General features: G+C 42.7%; 1 protein-coding gene across 1 annotated transcript in view; it reads right to left on the bottom strand.

Moving 5' to 3' along the window:
- The window catches only part of DNAH9 (dynein axonemal heavy chain 9), a 303,311-nt gene that overhangs the window by 84,915 nt on the left and 199,254 nt on the right, over window positions 1-19,142 (bottom strand). The window contains exons 48-49 of the mRNA XM_068529609.1: window positions 18,854-19,087; window positions 9,271-9,531 (exon numbers count right to left, since the gene is read on the bottom strand). Of these exons, the coding sequence (XP_068385710.1) occupies window positions 9,271-9,531; window positions 18,854-19,087 (495 nt within the window). The remainder of the gene's footprint in view (window positions 1-9,270; window positions 9,532-18,853; window positions 19,088-19,142) is intronic.

Genomic DNA, 19,142 nt, shown 5'->3' with positions numbered 1-19,142 from the left:
CTCCCACCTCCTCAATCCCCTCCCCAGCTGCCCTGGTCCCAGAGCTCCCCCTGACTCTGCTCTACGGTTTTCTTTATTCTGCAGCATTTGTCACATTCTAACACATTGTATAAAGTACTTTTTCATTAGGCTGCTTGTCTCTCACCCGTCCCCTGTGCTAGAATAGACTCTTCATAGAGGCAGTATCTTCGTTCATGGGTGCACCACATGCACCCAGAACACTGCCTGGCATGGAGGGCAGTCAGGGAGTCTCTGCTGAGTGAATAAATGTGTCTGCACAGTCATTCATTTGGCAAATGGGGACACAGTGGTAAATAAGAAAGGCAAAGTCCTTTTGCTCATGCATGTGGGAGAGGTGGGCAGAAAAAGAGGTCAACTTTTGATATATTGGATAGTGAGAAGTGCTCTGAAAAAAAAAAACAAAACAGGGCTAATGGGATAGTGGTTTCTTGAGGGATGATGGTGCCACTTTGGCTAGGGAGGGAGACCTGGGAAAGCCTTAGAGACACTGCCATTGCACGCTGGGGAAGGGCAGAGCGTAAATGTGCAGGCGGGGGCAGGCACAAATGCCAGATTCCAGCACGATTTATAAGAGCTCTTCACATATATATGAGGATGCTAACTCTTTTCTTTTTAATTAAAAAAATTTGTTTATGATATTCTGTGACACATAGAAATTTAGTTTTTATGTAGCCCAATTGAATAATCCTTTTCCAGATGATATCATGCTATCATCCTTTGTTTTTATGCTTAGAAGCGTCTTTCATATACATATGAAAATTGACCTGACCTTATAATAATTTTTCTAGTTCTTTTACAGTTTGTTTCTTATTGTTCACTGGTTTACAAGGTAACACTGTTTTGTCCTTTTATTAAAGAATAAATATTTATTGTGAAATACTTAGCAAAGATGAAGATGAAAGCCAGAATCACTCCTGATTTTACTACCTAGAGATAAACATTAGTTATGTGCTGGTGTGTTTCATTATATGTACTTAACAGATAGACTAACAGAGAGACACAGAAAAGAAAGATGCGTGAACATATATGAATGTGGTATATATCTGGCTCATTCATTTATATATACATATATGTACACACACATATACATATATCAATCATTGTTTACATTATTTTTTCAAACCTGGCTTTCACTGAAAATTGTATCTTAAACTTTTTCATGTCATGAATTATTTTTGCAAAACATGATTTTAAATAAAGTATGCACAATTTTCTCTCATTTAGATGGTCCATAATTTATTTAGCCAACCCCATACTGTTGGGCATTTAGGTTGTTAAATTTTTAATAGCTGTTTAAATGATATGAACTTTTAATGACATTAGAAATAAATAAGCCAAAAATCACACTGGAATTAAATTAGACTTACATTTAACTTATAAATTATTTGAGGAATAGTGACATCCTTATAATATTAAATCTTCCCTTACACAAACTTGGTACATCTATTTGCCTATTTATATTTTATATAACTCAACAAAGATGTGTAGTTTTCTTCACAAAGTTTCAACAAATTTATTTATGTTTATTTGTACCATGTGTTTTGGCTGTTATCTTGAAAATATTATATTTTCTAACTGGCTACTGTTGATATTAGGGAAGCTATTAAATTTTGTAATGGGCCCTTAAGTTTTCTCTTTTATTTGTTTTATTACATTTTTATGACATCTATGAATAATAATACATTTGTCTGGTACTTTACAACATTTACGTGATTACCATTTTTCATTTATTATTGCATGGCTAGAAATTTTAGGACAACTGTTTTATAATAGCAGCGAAGGGGGTCATTATCGTGTTTTTTCTATGTTAATGGGAATTCTGCTAATGCTCTACCATTAGACAGGACGTTTTGCTCCTGGACTGAGATTGATTGCTTTGTGTTAGCAAAATATCCAAATATCCTTTTTTTCCTACTTTACGAAGAGTTTTAATAGGAATGGATGTTGAAGTGTGTTGAGTACCATTCTGACATCTCTCAAAATGACTACAGAGCTTTTCTTCTTTGACCTATGATTGGGTATGTTTACAGGAGCAGTATTATATAAGGAAAACTTATCAGTGGGTAGCATATTGTTGTTTGAATAAATTGCTGGATTTGATTTACTAGCATTTCATATGGATGCCTTATATCACTATTCATAAATTCGATTAATCTGCTTTATTTTCTTGTGCTCTATCACTTTTAGTATTAAGCTTATCACATAATCAAGGCCTTAAAAAGTCCTGTAGGAAAGAAGTCTGTTAAACTCTGTAACCCTAGAATTCTCAAAATCATTTAATTATAAAATCTACTTTTTATATAACTTGTTAATATTAAGTTAAAAGTCAAATGATAGGGAGAAAATATTTACAACATATATACCAAGACATATGGTAAAAATTTATTTTAAAAACCCTGTAAATCAATAAGGAAAAGGGAAATTATCTCATAAGAAAATGGACAAAGAATCTGAACAAATAATGGACAAAGGAAGAAATCTAAATATTTGAGAAGTTGCCCAGTCTCATTAGAGTCAAACCATTTACAATTTTTTTAAATGAAAAATTTTTTGCCCTCCTGTTGAGAAAAATTAGGATAATTGAAAATATCTAAGATTGGCAAAGGCGTGGGGAAAGCAGTGTTTATAACTGTAAATGAGAAGAGCTATTCTGGACAGAAATTGAGCATTATTTATGTAAAAAAAAGAATATTGTTTATATGAGTTTCCTATTGCTTCTGTAACAAATTACCACAAACGTGGTGACTTGAAACAACATGAATTTATTATCTTACAGTTCTGGAGGTGAGGGGTCCTAAGCTGAAGATGCTGGCAGGGCTGGTCCCTCCTGGAGGCTGGAGGGGAGACTGCTCCTTGATGCTCCTACTTCTGGAGGTCGGCCGCATTGCTTGGCTCAAGGCCCCACAGCACATCAGCTGTGTCCACCCCCTGCTTTTGTCATCATATCACCACCTTCTCCTTCCGACCTTCTTGTCTCCCTCTTCTATGGACCCTTGTGATGGCATTTAGGACCCACCTGGATAGCCCAGGGTAATCTCCCCACTGCAAGATCCTTGACTTAATCATACCTACAGAGTCACTGTCACCATACGTAGTAAAATTCACAGGTTCCAGAGGTTAGGACGTGAGTATCTTTGGGGGTGGAGGAGGCATGATTCAGCCTGCCATGCTGTTCTACCAAACAATTGTACTTCTAATTTGGCTCAGAGAAATATTTGCACATATGCAGTAAAGACGTATGCACAAGGATATTTGTATTGGAGAAAAGAGAGAAACTAATTAAACACTCAACAGTAGATACGTGGCTAAATGAAATACGGTACGACTATAGCCTAGAATACTACAAAGCATTAAATCAACAAGATTCAATGTATGTACTGGCATGAAATAGTCTTGTTTCACGAAGAAAAGTAAGTTTCCATTATCCATTTGTATTTAAAATATGACATATTTTATATGTGCGTTTGTACAAATATAAATACATAGAAAAATTGCTGGACTTGATACAGCTCAAATTCTTCCAGGAGTTTTCTTTTGGGAGAGGACTGGGGCTGGAGTGGAAAGAAGGGTGACTTTATATTTTACCCTATATATTCTATACTATTTGAATTATTCATAACACCAAAAATGCCATTATATGTTATTTGTATAATAAAAAATAAGTTTACTATAAAAAATCCACAGGAAATAAATAGAAAATTCCAAGCAATTCTGTAAGGAGAAAAAAAAAGGCCATGAAATTGTAAGCAAAACCATTCTTCAACTAAGGCAGGAAAAGTTATACTGGATTTATTTCAGTTTAGCTATAAAAGTGAAATAAAACTGCCAAAGCAGAGACTTAAAATGTACAGAGACTTACTACCATGCTCTGATTTATGTATTAACTAAAGATTTATTGTTAGCTTTGAAAATGATGAGAAAATAGGGATGTGGTCCTTAAATACCAGAGTGCTGTGAACGCAGAAAAATTTGAGGCTACTTGAGGGGTCCTTGGGTACATGAAGCAACACCTCCCCCTGTCACATGCAGTACAGTCTGATCCATTCTGCTTCACCAGGCGGGGCGGGGGTGGGGGCAGCTGGGAGAAACGGGTGAAGGCAGTTCAAAAGGTACAAACTTCCTGCTGTAAGATAAAGAACCCTAGGGATGTAAGGTACAGTGTGTACAGTTAATAACACTGTATTGTGTATTTGAAAGCTGCTAAGAGAGTAAATCTTAAAAACAAAAAACAAGGAAAACATTGTAACCATGCGTGGTGACGGATGCTGACCAGGCTTACTGTGCTGATCCTTCTGCAACACATTTGTATGTATCGAATCGATACGTTGTACGCTTGAAACTCACATAATGTTATATGTCAATTATACCTCAAGTTAAAAATTGCTGTTTGAGACCCATGAATCAGTTGTATCCTGCAGATTGTAGACACTGGTCCACAGTTAAACTTCTTAGTGATGCCATGGGCTGTTATTGATCACGCTCGAGCCACCTTTAGAGACTCATCTGCATGTCGCCTGTGCACCTTCGGCTCAGACACACCACACCCTTTCATGCACCTGTGTCTTACAAACATTGTTCCTTTCTCGGATGGGCTTTTCTACCTCCTGGTCCATCTAGTGAAACACTCATCCTTGTGGCCCTTGTGTCACGGGGTTTCACTTCCCTAGTTTCTACCTGGCCAGGTGGTTAGCTATGCCCTTTTCTGTGCTCTCCAGCCAGTGAAAATTTTAAACTTTTATTTCTGTTAATGGAGTCCATACACAGTTCAGAGCTACTAGGCTGAGAACAAAACACATGCCCACTCCCCCAACTCCAGCTCTCCAGAAGCCACCGCTTACAAATTCTTCCATCACTCCTTTTAGATTTCATGCCTTATTGATAATGGATACACTGATGCTGCTATGTACTTCATTTTAGATGCTCTTGAGAGACTTCCTATTGTAGAGTGTGACTATTTATTTTTATTGTCCTCTTTTCTCTCCTAAGGTCCTCCCCCCAATATGGTCACATCAAAATTTTAGTTCAAATTCAGTATGTACATGACTACGATTATAAACGTTGGTTACCTTGGGTTATATTTTCTTGTTTGTATACCTTTAATTTTTTTCTGAAATTAATAAATACTTTCATTGTTTGTTTCCTTATAAGGTAAACTTTTAGGCAAATATCCGAAAGAGGAGGTAACCATGGAGATACTTGGGAGAAGACATTCCACACAGAAGCAATTTCTCGTTCAAAGGCCCTGGGCTGATGTTGTGCTGGAAGTGTTTCAGGTACAGTGAGGAGGTCAGTGTGGGTGACTGGAGTGACAACTGGGAGAGAAGTGACTGGGGTGTAGACCGTATAGTAGAAGAGGTGAACCAGGCAAAATCACGTAGGGCCTTGCAGGCCACGGTGACAACTTTGGATTTTATTCTGAATATGATGGATCCTAAAATTTATATGGAACCATAAAAGACCCAGAATTGCCCAAGCAATTCTCTTCCCGAAGAAAAAGAACAAAGCAGGAGGCATAACCCTCCCAGACTTCAGACAATACTACAAAGCTATAGTAATCAAAACAGCATGGTACTGGCACAAAAACAGACATATGGATCAATAGAACAGAATAGAGAGCCCGGAAATAAACCCATACACCTATGTCAATTAATCTTGAATATGATGGGAAGCCAATGTAAGATTCCGAACAGAGGGATGATGTGGTCAAACTGTTGTCTTAAAAAGGTCACTCAGACAGCTGCAATGGGCAAAGACAGCACTGGAGCAAGGCTGTAAACAGGGAGGCCAAGTGAGAGGCTATTGCAATAGTCCAATGAAGAAACGATGGTGGCTTGGACCAGGGTGACAGCAGTAGAGATGATATAAAGCATTTGAATTCTAGATATATTCTGAAAGTAGAATGGATAGAACTTGCTAATAGATTGGATGGGAGTGTGAGATAAAGAGCCCATTAATTCCTATGTGCCCCTTTCTTTGTAACAGAGAAAAGAAAGTGAGGGATTAAGAAGTTCAGTGACTAGTGCCAGGCTCCACAGCCAGTTAGAAGAAAGCACCTATCATGTTGCCTGGCACATAGTAGGCACTCATTAAAAATGAGTTTCACTCCTTTTGTGGCAGAGATATCTAGACTTGAAATCCAGTGCTATTTTCAGAATTCTATCTCATTACTTCTATGAGTTACATCTCTATGTGATTATTTCTACCAACAATGATCAACTAACTAATCAGCCAACAAATTAACCAGGAGTATTTATGGGCTTTTGCTGTTTCCAGCGTGTGGAAACAGACGAGGTAACACTGTTATAATGACATCATCAACCACAACAAACGTTTACTGAATGGCTGCCATCTGTTAGCTACTTTTCATGCCTTACCACATTGAATCCTTATAACAACCTGATGGGGACTATATTACTATTACCTCCATTTTACAGGTGAGGAAACGGACGCTCAGAGAAGAAAAAATCATTCCTAGAGCCACATGCAGTGAATAGTTCAGCCAGGACTTGGACTCAGCTCATCTTCGAAGATATAATCCCTGTGTCAAAAGATCTTATGAAAGACATCAGTCTTCTTGGCAAGAAATGATCAATGAGCGCTTACAAGAGGGTGAATAAATAAAGTGGTCTCTCTTTTGTGCTCTGGAAGTCAGAAAAGGGAGAGACTGATCTCGAATGTAAGTTTGATTTTGAAATATGGGTCGTGTTTAGACAGAGTGAGATGAAGGGAGAGGGAATCCTAGGTTGCGGCAGTGAAGTGATGTCTAATCAAAGGCCTGGCGGTTGAGATGCTGCTACTGGGGGGTCAGGGAGACCCAGACCCGGCTGTATTAAAAGGTTCAGGCTGAGAAGCGGTAGCATAATTGGGCTACACCTCCGATTCCCCGTCCACCTGACGGTACCCAAAACTTTCCTGGAGGAATCTTGTGTTCTCTAGGGTAGAGGCCCACTTGAGGCCTTTCTAGGTCCTTCCTTTTAGGGACTTTTCACCCCACATCATAAAAAAAATACTAAGATGCATTTAGTATTTAATCTCACATTAAATACATTTTATACATAAGTGTACGTCACAGGATTTTACAAGGTCCCCAGTTCAGTCTCAGATTTTCTGAGGCCCTAAGTCAAGAGATGCTTCCTTCCAAAGTGAGGTGTGAGTTGGCTACACAGAACTAATAAAAGAAGGTTTCAATAGACCACAGTGTTTTGACTCTTAAACCTTTCACTTGCATTGAGGGTATAAAGGAGTGAGGAGATCGAAGATTAAGAGAGAATGTTTAGTGAGAACTGCTGCTGAGTCCCACCCACTCTGCCTTTAAGAGAGGATGGGGGGCATTTGCACTTCACATCGAGTCTAGAGAGAAGGGGGCTTTAAGGAGACCACGCAGAGAGCTTAAACGCTTCCCGCACAACTTGAGTCACACAGTGGACTGGGACCTAACTTACACCCCAGAAATCTACAGGGTGAGAATACCAGGCTAGTCCCCTGACAGTGGAACTAGGGTAATTCACTGCATGGGTGGCCAGTGCTCTCAGAGCCTGTCTGGAGAAAGCAGGCTCAGGTGTCTCCCGTGGAGCAGAGGTGACCTGCTGGCATGGCACACCTCGCTTAGGCTGTCTTAGACCTTGACCAAGTCACCCACGTGACGGGCAAGTGAATAGCTAGACTCTCAGGAGAAGGAGGAGAAAGCAACCTGCAGGGAAAGATCCCTGTGACTGGGGGAGGGTCTCCAAAGAGCTGATGTGAGCATCCCGATAAACGGTCAGCTTTTCAGTCCCTCTCTGATGCCAACTCCTGGTGACATGAGTCTGTCTGCCCCCTTTTCCGCCTGCCTCCCTTACCCCTTCAGCCATGGTCATCCAAATAGGAAAGAAGGTTAATTGTGAAAACTATAAGAGGAAGAAGTAGTAACCACATGCTCCTCCCAACACCTAGAACACATTTAAAGGGAACCAGAATAAAACTGCCTATGAATACATCTCAAGAGTCATGGTTGTTCCACCAAAAGGTCATGTATACGAGTTGAATTTAGTTGACACACAATTGCATGTTGTTGACACCTGAATACTTGCTAAGTTTGATTTTGTAGAGTTTTTTTTCTCATATTTTGGAGACAACATCTTTTTAGTCTCATATCTTAAATATTTTCATAGGGTCCTAAAAGGCTCATGTGTCCTATAGTACATAACGGGTAAAATGACCATGGGCTGCATAGCTGGAAGATCTCTGGGCTTGGATTTTGAAGATGTGAGCTCAAGCCTGGCTCTAACACTGAGGTTTGTGACCCTGAGCAAGTCAGTTCTCTGGGCCCTGGCTTTCTCATCAGTGAAGCGAGGAGGCTGGACCAGTTGGCCTCTCCTGTCCTGACTGATTCTCACACCCACGTCTCTTGGATTTCATTGGTAGCTCGTGGATCCTGACATACAGTCAGCTTAAATAAATGTTTATTTGCTTAATGAATAAACCAGTGACAGCTGGTCCGAGCCAAGCCCTCCCGACTCTGCCTTTGTGTCTCTCTGGAACAGGAGGGAACCAGGTTGCCTCTGGGTCAGAGGAGAGCCTGCTCCTGCCCCGAGGGATGAGCAACCACGCTGACGTCCCTCCTACCTTGTTGAGGGTGTTGAGGGCTGCCCGCTGACGTCCCTCCTACCTTGTTGAGGGTGTTGAGGGCTGCCCGCTGACGTCCCTCCTACCTTGTTGAGGGTGTTGAGGGCTGCACGCTGACGTCCCTCCTACCTTGTTGAGGGTGTTGAGGGCTGCACGCTGACGTCCCTCCTACCTTGTTGAGGGTGTTGAGGGCTGCACGCTGACGTCCCTCCTACCTTGTTGAGGGTGTTGAGGGCTGCACGCTGACGTCCCTCCTACCTCGTTGAGGGTGTTGAGGGCTGCACGCTGACGTCCCTCCTACCTCGTTGAGGGTGTTGAGGGCTGCACGCTGACGTCCCTCCTACCTCGTTGAGGGTGTTGAGGGCTGCCCGCTGACGTCCCTCCTACCTCGTTGAGGGTGTTGAGGGCTGCACGCTGACGTCCCTCCTACCTCGTTGAGGGTGTTGAGGGCTGCACGCTGACGTCCCTCCTACCTTGTTGAGGGTGTTGAGGGCTGCCCGCTGACGTCCCTCCTACCTTGTTGAGGGTGTTGAGGGCTGCCCGCTGACGTCCCTCCTACCTTGTTGAGGGTGTTGAGGGCTGCCCGCTGACGTCCCTCCTACCTTGTTGAGGGTGTTGAGGGCTGCCCGCTGACGTCCCTCCTACCTTGTTGAGGGTGTTGAGGGCTGCCTGGGCGGCCGTGAGCGCCGGCTCTGCCTTGGCCAGGTCTCCCGCACAGTCCTTCTGCTTCTGCGTCACCTCGAGCGTGATGAGGGCCACCTTCTCCTCCTCCTCGTCTGCGACGGCTTTCTCTCTGCTCACCTTGTCTGCCTCTGCGCCCACCGCCTGAATCAGCTTGTCTGCATCTTCATTCTTCTGTTTCAGTTCCACTTCCTGGGCAGCCAGCTTGGCTTTCAGATCGTCCACCTGCAGCAGAGAAGCAGCAGGTTTATTCGGACATGACTGTGGGGGTCTGACCCTGCAGAGCAGAGAAGAATGCCAACTCCTGAGGCAAAGGTGCAAAGCTGAGATCTCAGCTGGGACCAAGCTCCCTGACCTGGGAAAGAAAAGGAACCCTGGCCTCCCTCTGCCTCTCCCCTCTGCAGTAAATGTGGTGGAAGATTCTAAGCAACACATGCCCTGACCTTTCTTTCTCCTTGATGTCCAAATGACATAGGCTGCTTCTCACTGACATTGGTGCCTATATCTTATAAAACCTCACATGCCTAACATAACACTTTGCACATAGTAGGCCCTTAATAAAAACCAGGCATTCTTTAATTGAAATTGGCCAACGTGGAACGCACCAAGGATTTAGCAAACTATAAAAAGTGAGTGTCCACTGTGCATCCTGTAAGATGGAATATATGAACAGACAGTGACCGGACCATAAATGTAGAACTCTGAACCAGAACTCACAGTAACCAGCCCAGGAAACCAGCCCGTTATCTACAATAACCAGCTCAGGAAGCCAGCCTGCTATAAGTCATACTTGTAGGAAGTCAGATTACTGTCTAAGCAACAGTCCAGGAAGACAGACAACAACCTCTGTAACAATCAGCCCCAGATGGCCAGGACTTGATTAATAACTGACAACTTTCTTAATTTTGTCCCTGCTTCCAACGTAGGACCAATGAGAGAAATTCACACACACACCCCTAACCAATCACACAGGGTGCCCTGCTTCCAGTCAGCCCTCCTCCAGCTTCCAAGGGCCAACAGCCTTCATCCAGGAACGCTCCCTTCTTCCCACTATCAAGCTTTCCCGCTCCTCTGCCTGCCTTCGTGTCTCTGCCAAAGTGCGAACAATGGTGGCTGACGCCCTTGCTAGAGCAGGCTCTGAACAAAGAGCCTCTGAGTGTTCTCATTTGGTTCGTCTTCATCTATTTCCACAATCCTTTCAAGAAATAGATGACCAGGTTGAAATGGGACAGCAAGGATTCCGATGGTCCCGACCAGCTGGGTCCCCTGCCCAGCCTCCATATTCATGTGCATTCGGAGGCAGTAATGAAGTGACGGGGATGCCGGCTCTCAGGAAACCTTCTCTTTCCCTGATCAGCTGGGGAGGGATGAATGGTTTTCCACGTGTTCAGTAGACGGTGATGGTTCTCAGAATGCGGTCCTTGGACCAGCAGCATCAGCGTCACCTGGGTACTTGTTAGAAATGCAAATTCTCAGGCTCACTCTGGACCTACTGAATCAGAAACTCTGGCAGTGGGGCCCTGCGATCTGTGTTTTAACAGGCCCTCTGGGTGAATCTGATGCCCACCTAGGTTTGAGAACCATTGGCCTAAGTCATGGCTTTTTCATGTGCAAGAAGACTCATCTATTTCTGGAAAGTAAAAAAGCCACTTGTATTTGCAGTATGGCCCATAAACTTTACATTCCAGCATGACCTCTCGTCCCTCATTTTCCTGAAGTCTATTTCACGCAACAACCAAAGATTACTTCAGAGCTCGCGGAACGCGTCAAACAGATCCCAGTGCTTTATGATACAAAAATAAAATGGAGGCTTAGACGCTGCTGATAATCCCTTTTCATGGCAGATCGAAAGAAAAGAAAATGAAGGCAAAAGAAAAAAAGAATGCTCTTCAATTTTGTGTATCCATAGAAACTGGAGACTTTGCATTAACCTCAGGTGAAGGCCTGCTCCCTAGAACTCGTCTTATGTTCCCGCATCGGAAGGTTAATCCATTTCCACCTCCCGTTGTTCAGCTGCAGAGTTATTTCTACAAGGACAAAGATGCAATTGTAAATCAAAATGATTGAACCACATAATCACTCCAGTCAGCAAACACACCAGTAACTTTTTGTTCCTTTTTAAGTCTTGGGAGATTTGAGAAAATTGAAGTGGGTTTGTTGTTGTTGTTGTTGTTGTTATTGTTGTTTTATGGATTGCAGATTTGGCTTATGACCTCAGGCTCGCGGTAAATAATTACCGGCATTGTGGATGCGAGCTTTATAGCTCTTAAGCTGTCACGTGGAGTGACATGAGGGTCCCACCAGTCAGAAGTAGGCTGCTCCCCACAAAGCTACAGAGAAAGCACAACTCAGGGTCATTTTACGGCTCTTATGTAGTAGAACAGGAAATTGAAATAGGTAACTTAAATTTTTTGTCTTCCTTTTTTCCCTTATTCAAAGCATTCAAGCCATATTCTGGGTCTCTTCTTATTTAGACACTCCCACACCTGGATAGGAGGATTAAGAGGGAAAGTGTCACCAACACTGATGAGACCCTTTCTCTCAGTCTTGCCGACCCCATGACTATTGACCATATGTGCCAGGTGGGGGGATGCTGACTGAGTCCAGTGAGGACAGGATGGTGGTGGGAGACCCTGTCTTCTTTGAGGTCCAGGCACATGATGTTACGGACAGAGGCCAAGCTTCTCAGGACATCCCCGCAGAGCTCCAGAAGAAGGAGAAGGAATCCAGGATAATCAGTAGCCCAAAACACTCCACTGAGGATTGGAAGCCTAGAGATACCTTCCTTCTTTTTTTTTTTTTTTTTAAATGAATACAGCCTCAGGGACCTCTGGGATAGTAACATGTTTATTTATTTATTTATTTATTTAATTTATGGCTGTGTTGGGTCTTCGTTTCTGTGCCAGGGCTTTCTCTACTCGCGGCAAGCGGGGGCCACTCTTCATCGCGGTGCGCAGGCCTCTCACTATCGCGGCCTCTCTTGTTGCGGAGCACAGGCTCCAGACGCGCAGGCTCAGTAGTTGTGGCTCACGGGCCTAGTTGCTCCGCGGCATGTGGGATCTTCCCAGACCAGAGCTCGAACCCGTGTCCCCCGCATTGGCAGGCAGATTCTCAACCACTGCGCCACCAGGGAAGGCCAAGATACCTTCCTTCTTGACTCAGAATCCATATAGTCAACCAACACTTTCTGATATGAATTTGGACTTCAAGCAGGCTTTCCTCTTAGATATAGATGTTTTCCATCTATAGTCGATATCTGTTAGGTTTGCCTGCCTAATAATAATTTTTAAAAAAACCTATGTTTTGGTAACATAGCTTGATTTTCCTTTGGAGACCTTTCCTTCGCAAGTCTTTGTATTTTGGGTGAAGCTGACTTTGGTGGTTGCCATGGATCCTGGCTTGGCCAATGAGAGTATCCAAGTTACAGAGATTGGTTCAACTATGGGCAAACCAATGACCCAAAGAGGTCAATCAGAGCCAACCCAGGAACTTGGCTGAAAATACTGGTAAAGAAGCAAAGCAGACAGAATACTAATCTGAGGTTTCAGAGCCATGGGGGTTGCCCGCTTGAACAGGGATATCTAGTGAATATGCAGCACCAGTCTTGTCCAAAGTAAACTCTATCCCTCACTTTTCAGTTATATGAATCAATCCATTTTTTTTTGTTTTTTATTTTTTTAATTTAATTTACTTTTTAAAAGATTTTTTTTGATGTGGACCATCTTTAAAGTCTTTATTGAATTTATTACAATATTGCTTCTGTTTCATGCTTTTTTTGGTTTTTTGGCTGTGAGGCATGTGAGATCTTAGCTCCCCAACCAGGGATCAAACCTGCACCCCCTGCACTGGAAGGTGAAGTCCTAACCACTGGACTGCCAGGGAAGTCCCAATCCACTTTTTAAAATTTTGTTTTGTTGTCTTGTCCAAACCAGCATTAGTAGGATTTTGGTTAGTTGCCATTGAAAGGGCCCTGATAAATATCTAATGTAATCTCAAAATTTTCTCTCCTCTTCTCCTTCCCTCCCCTTCTGTACTTTCCATCTTTTCTTTTTTTTTTTTTTCTTGTAGGGTGAATTTGAGTTAGTTCTTTTTTTTTTTTCACTTGCAACCAAAGGGTCTTGAGAAATACATCATCATAAATTAACTGTCAACTTCAGGTGGCCTGAGATTATTTTAAATCCCAAGATAAACTGAACTTAAAAGTTCCCAGATAGACAGATTTGTGGATTAAATCCTATATGCAGGGAACTGGTAGTGGCCTACGGGCCACCATCTACAAACGTTTCTTCCGGCCAACAGCCCCTCTTCCTCATGAACACACTGGAGTTAGACACAGAAGCGACATCACCAGTGAGAGAGGAAGGGAGACCCCAGTCACAGTGGGGGGCTCTGACTGTGTCACGAGAGAGAACTGACTGCCCTCCAAAGACTGACTTTTTAACCTGAAGTGACCAAGTCAACCTGAAATGCAAAATTAAGAGATTTCTACTCTTAAAGGAAAAAAGATGGACCCAGGGCTAAGTTAATCTCAGTTATGGAAAAATAAAGATATATTCTGACCAGCTGAATCAAAGCATGAAATTATAAGTCTAAAGTTCATTAAATTTTAGATTACCATACGATTGTTAATTATTGTCATTATTACTACTTCCAATACTACTATTATTGCTAAATAAATTCAGGGTCTGTCTGAGCCTGAGCCGTGAGATCCATTTAGCCTACTCCTACCAGATTATGTACACCAAAAGCTGTCATAATTGGGTAGAAGGATACCGTAGAATATAATTCAAGTCATTACCCTTATACCAAGATTTATGGCGCTGTACTTCAGTCCTTTTCTACCAAAGGAATAATTCCAGATGAAGGGTTTATATCAGAGTTAAGCACCCCAGATACCATTTTTACAAGAAGAATCATCATTATATAACCATCAATAAGTTTGGAATATACACCAGGTGACAGAATTGCAAAAGAACCATTCTCTACCCACGCTCTGAACTTGCAGGTGATTTTAGAACCTGTTCATTTGTTTATTTGCCTATCCATCTATCATCTACCCATCTACCCATTTATAGGACACATTCTATGTGCAACTGAATCCTGATTTCTGCACTTGAAGAACTGATAACAGTATGGCATGATATATGTAAGAGAAGAAACATAATTCAAGGATTAATTCATGACATTGTAAATCAACCGTACTTCAATTTTTTAAAAAAAGGATGAATAATTCAAGGAACACAGAGAAAACAGAGAAGGGAATGTATACTGCTCAGAGCTTAGAGAGGGCTTCTGGGCAGGGAGCTATCAAATTTTTTTAGATCCTGACAGTGACAAGTTGACAAGGTGGGGGCATATATAAAGACACAGAGATGTGAACAAGCTGTGGAGTTTGGGGGGAACTTCAAATAGTAGTGCTGGACTTCAGGGTGGTAGAAAAGAGGAAGAGGAGAGTGGAGCTATATGCAATTTAAAAAGTTCCAGAAAAGTTCAGAGAATCTGAACTGCAATGTCTAGATCATTAAGGCCTACTGAAGAGAATACTCAGACTTGTGGTTTGAACAAAGATCACGCTAAGAGCAGGAGAGAGGTTGGTCTGAAGATGTGCTGTCTAGCTTGGCAGCCGCCAGCCACGTGTGGTTGATGAGCACTTAAAACGTGGCTTAAAATGTAGCATTCTACTTAGTCTCCCTTACTGTATTCTGGCAGCATTCCAGACTGCAAGCACTTAAAACGTGGCTTGTTCCAATTGAGATGCACTGTAAGTATAATCATACAAATGAGTTTTTGAAGCCTTGTAGAAAAAAAGGGAAAATATTTTATTAACAACTTTTTTTACATTGATTACATGTTAAAATGATAATATTTTGGATATACTGGGTTAAATAAAATGTTACTAAAATATGTGATAAAATTATATACTACTAAAATATATAATTAAAATAAAATTCACTTCATTTTTACTTTTTTTGATGCAGCTACTAGAAAATTTAAACTTGCATCTATGTCTTGCAGGGTGTTTCTATTGGATAGTGCTGGTCTAGAGTGCTGTCAGACTATAGTCAGGGAGACTAAGTAGAATGTTAGTAATTAATTAATTCATTCATTCATTCAACAAATATTTATTGAGTGCCTGCTCTGTCCAAGCACTGTTTTAGGCACTTGGGATACATCAGCAAACAAAACAGACAAGGATCCCTCTTCTTATAGAGCTTGAATCCAACAGATGGAGATAGACAGCAAAACATAAATATAATGAATAAGTAAATTATATAATTTGTTAGAGAGGGGCAAATCCTATGGGGAAAAGATAAAGTAGAGCAGAATAAGGGGATCAGGAGTGGTGTGAGGGAAATAGGGGTCATCTCAGGGTTTTGAGCAAAAAAGAGACATACCTATGCTTTAAATTGATCACTTCACTCTGGCTGCTCAGTTGATGACAGACTATTCAGGGGGCAAAAGTGGAAGCAGACAAACTAGTTAAATGGTATCGTAGCTACCCAAGTAAAAGATGTCAGTGGCTCAGATCAGGGTAGTAGCAGTGTAGGAGGTGTGGTGGCATTCTGGGCATGTTTGCAGGCAGAGTCAACAGTGATTTTCTGATGGACCAGCTGTAGGTGGTGAGAGAAAGGGAGGCATGAGCAGAGTCAAGGGTGACCTCAACGATTTTGGCTGATGGGTGGTGCGAGAGGATGTGGGTGAAGCAGGCTTGGGATGGGGGAGACACTTGAGAGTTCAGTTTATCGAAATAATCTGGGTAAGAAGTGTCTAAAATGGGGGACACAGCAAGAAGAGTACCTCTGAGAGATACTTGGAAAACTTATAGAAGTTCACCTCACGGTATAACCAGGCTTCCCCTTGTTAAACAAAGATTGCCTAAAACAGGAAAACAGACTCTCTTCATTGTCTGCTCAAAGACCCAGGGTCTGTACAAGACAGAATACTGGGCACTGCTCTGTGAGTGTCAGAGCACCTTTCCCATTGTTTGCTCCCCAGCAATTGTCCTTTGCACAGACTGACCAGCAATTCCCAGAGGATAAATGGGTAGGAGGTAGAACAGGGGCTGGTGGGGATACAGAATGTTCTGGGGGCACTGTAGGTTGGGGGAGACAAGAATAGGAAGACCTGAGAGATGGTAAAAAAAAAATCTGGTAGTACTGCATTCTGGGATTCTATCTTTTGCTGTTTTCTAGACGTTCAGAGATTGAGAGAACAAGAAACGGATTGGGGCAAGAAGATGCTACCTTTCTCCGACAAAGGTATGCACCAGGTAAGCTGCTAGGGCCTGGACTGGGATCTGTGTACCTCATCCTGCTCTGAACTGTAGCTCGAAGAAGGGGGTTTGGTCATGACACTAATGGAAAGAGAGTAGCATCACAGATAATTGTCACATACGATTTGTTGACAAACATCGAGTTTGAACAGATCTCACCATGCCGGGAGGTAAACAAAGGAAAAAAAAGTCTTTATATAAATACAGGACAAAGAAAGGAATAGCATCTAGAACACTATGATGACCAATGCAGCTCTGAAAATGACCCATTACTGGATCTAGAAAAGACATCAAAAAAGCTATTTGGCATCATCGGTAGAATGGTTTCTGTGATATAGTTGCAGAAAAATAGGCTGAAATAAAAAAGCAACGTTGCAAAGGGAAAAGGATGAGATGAGGAAGGTCTGTGGGGATATCGAAAATGTAATAGTGTAATTAGAGTCTTCACTGGAAGCATAAGAAGCAGGAGCAATATTGCCCAGGATTAGATTAGTATGGTTGAGGATAAACTTGAAAAGCTCTCCTAGAATGTAGAGGAAAAGGCCAAAGGGATGGAAAGCAATGAGGGAGCAGATAATAGATATGGAGCACAAGGAACCCATCTAGCTCATCGTTGCTCCTGGAGGAGAGGCCCGACCAGATGAGCAAAAGCTGATAATAGAAGAAAAATTTCCCGAGCAGAAGAAATTCTATGTGTATAGATTGCAAGGGCTCATTGCATCCCACTAAATGAACTGAAATCCTTTAGATACATTACATCTATGAATCAAGAAACTGAAGTAGGGAGAAAGGGCAAGTCAGAAGGAGGAAGTTCAATAGAGCTATTCCAAAGGCAGAGCTCTGAGAAAGTGACAGTAAATGAAAGGCTTAGAAATCTAGAGGAACATGTGATGCCCAAGAATTAAATTGATTACAATTTTAGTTTAATTGTGCAAATGCATGAAATTTCATTGCCTTAATGAGAGGCCGGCTCTGCGGCTGGTAAGCAGAGCGCAAAAAGGGGCCATTGAGGGACCAGCAATATTTGATGGGCATGAGCAGGGCAGAGAAGGCGCTAGAGTTGTCCCCAGCTCTCAAGGGAAGGATAGTAAATTAACTGAAATAGATTCGTTCCATTTGGAAGAGTAAGCAGGAAAACAAAACAAGGACAGGACAACAGGGGCCTTCTTCTGATGGCCAACCACTTAGGAACATTTGAGGGAATGCATGATATGAGACAGGATTTGTTTAAGAAATTAGATTCCAATGGCTCTTTGACAGATTACATTGTAAGACACAAGAAACAAAAGAAAATTGGTATAACCCTGCAACCATTTCTCCCAGCCATTCGTCTCTTTGGGTTTTGATGATGAAAGGACTATGGGTTGGAGAGGAAAAGAAAGTAGAGGAAAAGGAAGAGGTGATAAACAGAAAGAGAGAAGAGGAGATTCAGGGGATTCCTGTATCAATGAGATGAAGCGCCAAACTGCAGCTGGGGATGTGAACTTCCACTGGAGAACTCGGCTGGGCTTCCGGTGAGGCAGGAAAGACAGGGCCGGGCCTTAGGCAGAGGGTGATGTCACCTCCTTGTTTTGCTTTTTAATGAGGCCATGATGCATGGAGGAATGGCATCTAAAACAGAAACTGTAGCATCTGAACAAGAAACTCTGGCCATGAAAACCGCAGAGCATGTGCAATAAAAATGCACAGGTTGCTGATGACTCTGTACGACCTTCCACGTGTGGCGCTTGACAAGTAAGGTAGAATTTAAGGGAAAAGAGCTCTTAGAGTGCATGTATTGTGGCTTCAGGAGACGAATGGGCAGGACTGGGAGTTGATGCAACCTGGTGCCATCCAGGCCGCACCTCAACCCTCCCCCAATGAATATTCTATCCCTAATCAAAAAGACCCCACCCATTCAAAGGGCTAAAAATAGGATAAAAGGAGGATCAAAAAACCCTGTGGCGGGCCCCTCACTGTGAGGATGCCCGAACTCTTGAGTGTGTAGCTTTCACTTCTGCACTGAATAAACTGCTTCTTTGCTCTCTTTGCTCCTCAGTGTGTGTGTGTGTTTTTTCCTTTGTGTTTTGTGTTCCTCGCCCAAACTCTTTTGGATGAGTCCAACAAGAACCTGGACCTCTGATAAAGCTTTCTGGGTATCACCGGCACTGTTCTCTGGAGAACAGTGTGTGGTCTGCAGACCGTGACTGTGGTCCTCCAGTCCTCTGGAAAGGGGCCGCCCCCACTGCCTTCGAGCCCCCCGAAGGCAGGAGGACCGGGAAGGACGTCGCTCACCTGGGCAGAGGTGCTGTGGAGCTTCAGCAGCCCGTTCTCCAGCCGCTCCATCTTGCACTTGAGCTCCCTTCCGTTCCTGCACAGCAGGCTCTGGTAGAGTCTGATGAACTCCAGGAATGATTTGGGGGTTGTGTAGTTGTAGCGCTGCTCATTGCTCAGATAGGACTGGGAGGTGTGGCTGACACTTGTGTGGACAAAAGCCATGAACTTGCTAATCGATGGCTTGACTGTGGGCTGGAATCAAAGGGCAGGAAATAAAGAGGTCATCTGGCCATGAAGACGGCAGGTG

The sequence above is a fragment of the Eschrichtius robustus genome, chromosome 20 (genome assembly GCF_028021215.1).
Source record: "Eschrichtius robustus isolate mEscRob2 chromosome 20, mEscRob2.pri, whole genome shotgun sequence".
Classification (NCBI taxonomy): Eukaryota; Metazoa; Chordata; class Mammalia; order Artiodactyla; family Eschrichtiidae; genus Eschrichtius; species Eschrichtius robustus.
This window is presented reverse-complemented; position numbering and strand designations above follow the sequence as displayed.